General features: G+C 41.9%; 1 protein-coding gene across 1 annotated transcript; it reads left to right on the top strand.

Annotated features, from left to right (window-relative positions):
* Window positions 1–7,349: 7,349 nt before the first annotated feature.
* grem1a (gremlin 1a, DAN family BMP antagonist) lies at window positions 7,350–8,857 on the top strand. The gene is made up of 2 exons (XM_083689500.1): window positions 7,350–7,448; window positions 7,662–8,857. The coding sequence occupies exons 1-2, from the start codon at window positions 7,417–7,419 to the stop codon at window positions 8,200–8,202; spliced, it is 573 nt and encodes a 190-aa protein (XP_083545626.1). The 5' UTR covers window positions 7,350–7,416; the 3' UTR covers window positions 8,203–8,857.
* Window positions 8,858–9,009: the final 152 nt, after the last annotated feature.

Below are 9,009 nucleotides of genomic sequence, written 5' to 3'. Positions count from 1 at the left end.
ACAGTAAGCCATGCGTTTTTGGTGTATGTGGTTTGGTTTAGTTTTGTTGCAGGATATCTACAGCATCGTATGAGAGTGTAGGCCTATGTGTTCCACTTCCACAGATATCACTATTACTTATTGTTTATTTGAGTAGGATGACGTGCAGATGCAATAACACTGACACATTGAAATTAACAACAGATTCATTTATATTTCGCAATGTATAATAGTCCTAAAATTAGTGCAGATTCTGTTGCATGAACATTTTACCAAAGTTATACTGTAGCGACATCCTCAGCATTAAAAAAGTATTACAATTTGATTTATCACATAGTTGGCTAGATAGATATCATGAAAGTCTAATACAGTCGGCGACATCTTTTTTGAGGAAATGCACTATGGTTATAAACAACTTTGACAGTACAAGGATATTATTGTTTGCATTGCGCGATAGCGATTAATTTAAGTTGTGTGGGAATGTCGTAAAAGTGCCGCAGCTGACAGCAATGTCAAATCAAGAACACTGGCTCGGCTCTTTCACACTAAGCGCTCAACGAGAACGGGAGCGTTAAATAACAGAAGTCGCTTAAATTAGAATTTCAACCTTTCACTCGATCCCGACCACAGTAGCACAGCAATATGAAGATTTCAGACCGTCAAGTGATTCTTGCTGTATCACAACACCTTCGTACCGTTCATGGGATAAATCAGAAAAACTGTTGGAGGGAAAAAGAGGGAAGCGTAAAAGGTGGCACAAAGGTGTTTGGTGTGCCGTTGAAGAGTCTGCAGCAGTGCTACATAGAAGAGTATGGGCTGGTACCCTGGTAAGAACATTACCTTTAAATGTGAACAAGATTCATGAAATTCAGGCTATAAAACCTATCAACAACCACAAACCTATATGACTCAAATGTCAATTACAATGTAAATTCATGTTTTAATGTAGCTTTTTGGTGGATGCTTGTTCAAACCTATTGGAACATGTTGACACCGTTGGCCTGTTCAGGAAATCTGGCTCACTTGTTCGTCTGAGGACCCTCAGGGTAAGTGTTTTCAGTCTTGACTACGCACGTTTTATTGTTGCAAGGATTTCAAGTCAACCTCAAGCCTGTGTTATGTCGCATTGATAATATGTTCTCCTGGATTCATGTGGAAGGTCAAGCTGGATCATGGGGAAGCCTGTTTGCCCACAGGCCTCCCCTGTGACGTCGCCAGCCTCCTGAAGCAGTTCTGCCGGGAGCTTCCAGAGCCCCTCTTCCCCTCTGACTTCCACATAGCCTTGATAAAGGCCCAGCTGAAGCCCACCCAGCAGGAGAGGACCTCAGCCTCCCAGCTGCTGTCCTGCCTTCTGCCTGACAGAAACTTGTCCTTCCTGCGCTACTTCTTCAACTTCCTGACTAAGGTTTCCCAGAGGTATGTGTCTATATAGATAGAGCTTCTCTGACATGATTTGTGCTGTGAATTTGTGTTGAATGTTGTCAGATGATGCTGATTATGCATTAAACCAGCATAAATCTTTCTATTTGAGAGTGCTGGCTGTATAATGTATTTATTGGGTCAACCCGGGGCTATACAGCAGCCAAAGACACTTATCAAAACTGAACTTTATTTAGAGGCAAGCACGTATTTTCCTTATTTTTATATCAGATGATGCCATCTAATTGTCATCTCCTCTTGTCTTCACTCTTCCTAGGTGTGCTGAGAATCAGATGAGCAGTAGTAACCTGGCTGTGATGTTTGCCCCAAGCCTACTCCGCCCTTCTACCAGTGCAGAGGGGGTGGATGGATGTCTGAAATTGAAGGCAGATGTGGTGCACACCTTCATAGAGAACGGCCATTTATTTGGTATGTATGTCCCCCCCAGGCTTTCTTCTGCGCCTTGTCTCCCGTATCAGTTTGCTCTAAAGAGGGGGTGTCTTTACAAACACATGATTAGATGAACATAGTGATCGCACAGAAAGATCAGTGATTAAGTGTAGCAGCTTCTCTCTGATTGTATCAGGCTGGGGCATGATTTTAGTCATAGTAGTAGAATGATGATGACAGGATGCCCCTCTGTAGGTGTGGTTCCGGAGGTCATACTGGAGAGCGTCCCAGTCTTGCTGGACTCCTGTCTGTTGGAAGAGGAGATGCATGGCAAGAGGAGAATAGGGAGGCGCAGTCGAAGAGGTAGGTTTAGGTTTTATTGCATGATAATGGCAAGATTACCCGTTTTGCACTAACTTGTTGCACTACTTGTATTTACCACATTTGAATGATGAATCATTAGCTTTTTTGCAATTCTTTCAGCTTCATATTTAATAAAAAAACCACAACACTCAATGCTCAAATTTAAAATGTTGTTTTCCTGATTCATAAATGCAGGGCTGTCATCAGCCCCACCTGTACCTTTGACTCCAGTGATGTCCAGGGGGAGGTATCCCTCTGGCCTGGGTGAGAGGTACACCCCCAAGATGCTACCTTCTCTCCGAAAGAGCCTTGGTATGGAGGCCTTCCCAGACATTCTGCTTTTCAGAAGTGAAACCTCTTACACAGGTAGGCTCTCGGACACAACGGTAGCCTATGCATGATTAGACATTGGAGTCATTAATTTGCATTTGAGCTGATGTCAGATTGTGTATAATGAAAATGAGGATGCTCCAGTGGCCTTTTGTTTAAAATGTATGATGTCCTGTAGGCTACTAAACATACTACCTTTTATGAAACTACTCTCTACCAGTCGATCAACCAGACTCGAGTCCCTCAACCCTCTTGGACAGCCCTGTGAGGAGAGAGAGCAACATAAAACAGAGCAGGAGAATACAAAGGTAACAATTGTTAGCCCTAACATCCCCTTTACTATTTGCAGTATTAGGGCCTATTCCCACCGAGAAGAACAGACAAAATTCACTGATGCCTTTGTGAGAGTTAAAACGATAGACTAGGGCTACATTACCAAGTAGTGCTGAGTGTAACTGTGATTCTCTGCGGAGTTAAAGCCTGACTAAGTTAAAAGGTGATGTCAGTCATTCATGCCATGTTAACAGCTTGTGTTCCTTTTCTGTACCCTCAGAACAGAATCAGGGAGTGTTGGTTGTTTCTCATCAAAATTCACCCCAGGAAGGAGCGTTCACAGGTCACCTGTGCTTACTGGTCTGGGAAAGCTGAGCTTCAGTCCATGGAGAAGACGCAGTATTTTATAGTCTCTTATCCATTCTTCAGATGCACAGACCAATATTGTATCAACTTAACATGTTTTTGCATTGAAGATAACAAATGGGCATATGTAACATGCTACTGTAAAGACATTTTTATTCATGTGATTTTACAACAATTATATTTAATTTATTGTCCTATACATTTTAAATCCCTGTGCATAATGACATTTCCATACATTGCGTATTGTCTGACGAATGTAATTTTACAAAATATGTGAATAAATATTTTAAGACAATCTTTGCAGATGTACAAAACAAGTGTACACACATTGTAGCCTGCCCAATTTGTAGAACATTGCATTGTAACCTGACAACGAACGTAAGCGTGTCAACCTGAGACGCTCGATTAACGGCTTTGTCCAACGACCAATAAGAAAATGGGAGATGCGAGTGATTTTCGGTGTCCTGGCAACAGCGTTAATGAACTGTGGAACAAGGATCAGCAGCATCCTCACATCCCGAGCTCTTCCTCCCCGCATCCAGGTGACTTGGTAAGGAAAAATATCCGTTCTTATGTCCTTGTCGGGCTAAACATTATTATTTGTATTTGATTGGGAACGTGCATCAGTCGTTGATATTTAATGTGATTTTAGAATGAGTCGTTTCATATTGATTGATCTGGATCTTTCATGGATGATGACAGTGGCCTCAGTATTTTTTTTCTTTGACGTAAATGAATGGCGCACCTACATATTTTTGTTTTGACACAGCAAAGACGCTTAATTCCCGAGCCTACGCCAACGTCTACACATTTTGTAATGCATGTAGGCATCTTCATATGACTCACGCGACTCATTCTGGCATATGTTTTATATATTTTTGACGACATTGTAGCCTATAATCTACCTATTTATTTTGATTCTGGCATCAATGATGCGATGTGAATGTCTTGGATCGCATTTAATGTGTAGGCTAGCCTACCGCTACGCTATAGGCCTATTAGGACGTAATGTTAATTATTGGCCCATTACATGTGAAAGCTATTGATGTCCTCGGATCTTTCCATTAAATTCATCTTCTTCCATAGGCTGCTTTGCGGATAGAAGCCAATATGGCCTTTATTTACACTGCTACTATTGGTTTATAGAGGCAGACTTGACTGATGGGTTCGGCGGCAAGGTTGACGCGGACAGCCCTGCTGAGCGTTCTGGTGTGTATGATGAGCTTGGCATGGGGCCGCAGCCCGCGCACGGCAGACCAGGTGTCCGAGGCCGACATCCAGCGACTGCTTCACGGCGTCATGGAGCAGCTTGGCATCGCTCGGCCCAGGGTCGAGTACCCCGCACATCAAGCCACCAACATAGTCGGTCCTCAGAGCATCCAGGGTAGGATATTGGTCAGAGTTGTCTCTGTATGTATTACTGTAGCTGGCTTGACATTATTTGAAGCTTGTTCTGTGCATATGGAAAACGTACAAGATGGTTTGTGCTGTTTCTCTCAAGCAAACATAAAGGTTACAGCTGGATTGTATCAAACTGGCCACAAAAGAAACAACAAATGACAGGCCTGTATGAAATTATCTTGGACCACCAGCATTGTCTGAATAATATCTGGGAGATGTCATTCTTTGGCCCAGGCAGCTATCTAGGAAAAAGTATTTCTCTCTATAATGCCTGCAATTTTAGTTTCTGAAATGAAATCTGTTATGAAATGTTTCACCCTGATAATTACACCACAGATCTCTCAGCTTACCCTTTCACTGCCTCAGAAATTGGTTAATATAATGGACTCCAATAACAGGCTACACCAGTGGTTTGATTAGATGGACAGCTCAACATGCAATTTTATATCTCAACGTTTGCCAAAAAGTATTTTCTTTGGGATAACACAAATCTTAAAAAGAGAGGAAATATTTTTACCAAGCCAGCAGTTTTATTTTTCAGCACCACTGGTGATTAAATACATTTGGACCCTATTTTATATTCTGCTTTGGAAATGTTCTGGAATGACACCAATATGATTTAAGTCTAAATATGTTTGAGATATTGATCACTCCCTCCCTTACCAATATAGTATTTTCATATTTTGGGAACACTGGGTAATATACACACAATAGGAGCTGACTCAAACAATACTCTGCTGGCTCCAATTTTTTGATATATTTCATATTGTTTCCAGCACGGTGTCAGCAACGATGGTGGATGCATAACCAGGCCAGTAAAGCACAGCTCATCTTGGTTCAGCCAAGCTGGACTCTATAGTGTGATTAGGCTGTCTGTGTCCCTCCCCTTGGCACTGACTCACATAATTGTCCACTAGGTGGAGCTCATGAGGGGCTGCAGCACCTTGGTCCCTATGGTAACATTCCCAACATCCTGGCTGAGCTGACAGGAGACAACATCCCTAAAGACTTCAGTGAGGACCATGGCTACCCTGACCCACCCAATCCATGTCCAGTAGGAAAGACGGGTACAAACCTACATGTTACAAATATATGATAAGGATTCATTTTGTTCAAGGGAAAATAACATTTTAGTTTTTCTACCTTAGTGTGTACAGTAAGCTCGCTAGACCGATCCTGGTATTGTGGTCTTGATTTAGTTGTGTGGCTAATTCTCTTGTCCCCTCCCTGTGTGTTGTGTTGCAGTTGCTGATGGTTGTTTGGAGAATGCCCCAGACACAGCAGAGTTCAGCAGAGAGTTCCAAAAGCATCAGCACCTATTTGACCCAGAGCATGATTACCCTGCGCTGGCTAAGTGGGTGAGTGCAAATGGAGAAAGTACAGGCTAGGCTACCGCTACTAGCTCACAGTCCAAGCTTGCTCAAGGCAGGAGCCCAACAGCAGCAGTGATGGTGCTGGTAACAAGACTTGTTCAACTACTTTAACTTTTACACAAATCTAGGATTGTCTTTGTTTTCCCTTCTTCTTAACCAAGCCACTTGGTAGGTCTCAGGACAGACAAATCAACTCTGACAGGGTGTCTTTATTTCCACAAAAAAAAGGCATTCAAGCAATTTGTTGACAAAAATTGCCATGGCTTTTAAAACCATAGAAATGGCATTCTTTGTCCCAATGTAATTATTATGATTCTTTCTCAGAACAAGGAGCTGTTGTACCAGAAACTGAAGGGGGGACCGAAAAGAAGAAAAAGGGTAGGTTTCTTTGTTGTCTTTTTTTCTTCAGAGACAAAAATGTTTTTTCTTTGGTAGGATTGTCTCTTTGAAACCACAGCACCACCATGGGATTTCCCCATGAAGGATCCATTGCACTTTTAAATGCACTTCTCTGGATGAAGTCATGTGTTGACCAATGACCTTCTGAGTTCCTTACATTATCCCTCTTCTCTATGCTTCAATGAAAAAAGGTTTCCCTTTAATGTTCCCTTAGTAATTTGTTATTAATATTCACAGCACCAGTAGGGATGATTGTATGTGTGTGTGTACTGTGCTTGCCCTAAACACCCCTCTCTCTGTGTCTCCAGAGTGTCAACCCCTACCTGATGGGCCAGAGGCTGGACAATGTGGTCGCTAAGAAGTCAGTCCCCCATTACCCAGAGGAGGAAGAGGAACCCACTACTACCACCAGCAGCAAAACCACAGCCTGAACAGAACTGCTGCCCTGCCCACAGTGTTCACATCACATTTCAAACTGAAGTATATTGAAGAAGACAAACTACTGTATCACAATAAATTGTATGTCTTGAGATAATTATCTAAACATGTTATTTTTTCATCTTGGCACAAATATCCTATGACTGACCAGGGTCAATACAATAAACAAGTATATCGATATGTTCAATATGTTGTACAATTGTTAACAAGTATATGCGGTTTACAGTGAATCATTGATCTGTGTAAACTTTCAAAGATATTATTGCTTTCAACGTATTGCTCAGAAGAGGCGATCTGAATGTTCTCAACTATGCTTTCATCAGCTGATCGAATTATGTTTATTTATCTATGATTATTTAGCGAATTTGCACAGTATCTAACCAGTTTGCTGTCATTTAGATTTTCTCAAGCCAGTGATTAACTCTCTAACAGCCAAGTTCTTTGCTGCTTATTTTATGTTGTGTACAAACATTTAAATAAAAAATGAATTACCCTGCAATTTTTCCAGTTGTGAGTATCATTTATCTATCAATCACTCGAGTGAGACGATTTTAGGAGGCGTGTCCCTCTTCTAGATGTTCATTTAACCGCTGGGTAGCGCGACATGATGACTATACGTTTGGTTTCATTCATGACGAAAGCAGCAAACGGGAATAAGCTGGCAACTCTACTCCCTTAGAGACTTATGAAGTTGTGTCGAGATCAGACCGGTAACAGGTGAGTCCATAAAGCTTTTAATATTACCAATTTGTCAATTAAACGTTTCTGCAGATTTTGAATTAAGTTCTATTTCTGTAGCCTATAGCTCACAATTTGTTTGGTGGATGATGCGTAAAACGCGCGTAAATGTAATGCGTAAAATGCGCTTTACATTGAACTTCATAAGATTCTTGAATTTAATCATTCTACATTTTATCCCCCCTACCCAAGGATGAGGAAATCTATGGTGATGACCTCCGCTGTGATTTTGGGGCTTCTGACCTGTCCACTGAAAAGCGAAGCAGTCCGTGGATTCCAGGGCGCCTTTCCTCACCCCTACAAATACAACCCCAACGAATCGGAGCGGTCACCGCAAGCCCCACAAACCGGGTTTATGTCCCGCGGAATGGGCCCGGTAACGACTGCTGATGAGGTGCTTGAGTCCAGTCAAGAAGCCTTACATGTCACAGAGCGCCGTTACCTGAAGCTCGACTGGTGCAAGACGCAGCCGCTGAAGCAGACGATCCATGAGGAAGGGTGCCTCAGTCGCACCATCATCAACCGCTTCTGCTACGGACAGTGCAACTCCTTTTACATCCCGCGACACATGTATCAGGAGGACGGTGCCTTTCAGTCGTGTTCCACCTGTAAGCCAAAAACCTTCACCACCGTTACGTACACTCTGATCTGCCCGGGACAGACGCCGAGCACCAGGAAGAAACGGGTCCAGCGCGTTAAACAGTGCCGCTGCACATCCATAGACTTGGATTAGAGCCATGGGACTAAAAACTCGTATTTACGTCTTTTTATGGGAAGAATATAAGGGAACATACAGTAGATATGTCTACAGATATATCTAAACGTGCGTCCAAGGAAAATCCAAGTGTGGAAGACAAATTTGAAAGGAGACATCTAAAGACAAAGATGGATGAAGGATGGAAGAGTTAAAATAATGCCAACTCATAAACTGGCAGCTATGTCAACCCACCGGTCAAATACATGGGACTGGTTTGGCATTACCGCAAGCTTGTAAATGGTCAGCAGCTTCGTGCATAATTGCAAGTAAAATATTTTTGGCTCACGCATACATGTGGAGACCAAAATGTTTATGGCAAGACATTTGTTCTGTAAAGTCTGGGTTATGTGTTTGGGTATTATAGCGAAAACAACATTTTCTAGTCAAGGTATATAATGTGTTGAGATGGACAGTTCTCATAGAGCTGTCAAAGTGAAGAGGATATCCTGAATTGTTTCCACTGTGTGGAACGTGTTGGTCGTTGCTCTAACTACAGAAGCCATTGAAGAGTGGAATGTAATGTCAGTAATGTTGCCTCTTATACAATCTGCACTGTCACTTCATTATCATGACATTGCATTATTAATGTATATACTGTAAAATGGTTGGTGAATAAACTCCTATTTCTACACCTTGTTATTAAACGTCTGTTTTTGCTAGTTTTTTTATTTTATTTTATTTCAAACTCGTGTAATTACGTTAGTCAAGTGAGTCATAAAATAATATTAGGCTAATTACTGGGTAACAGCTTTTTTATGTAAGATAAAAAATATGAATTGAAGA

Source organism: Argentina silus, assembly GCF_951799395.1.
Source record: "Argentina silus genome assembly, chromosome: 17".
NCBI lineage: Eukaryota > Metazoa > Chordata > Actinopteri > Argentiniformes > Argentinidae > Argentina > Argentina silus.
The sequence above is the reverse complement of the archived record's forward strand: the minus strand, read 5'-3'. Positions and strand labels throughout refer to the sequence as shown.

What these genes read in the sequence shown, in the direction of transcription:
- grem1a (XM_083689500.1), top strand. Translation starts at nt 7,417, where the DNA reads ATGAAGTTGTGTCGAGATCAGACCGGTAACAG. An exon ending in CGAGATCAGACCGGTAACAG is followed by an intron (nt 7,449 to 7,661) that starts GTGAGTCCATAA and finishes CCCCTACCCAAG; the next exon opens with GATGAGGAAATCTATGGTGA.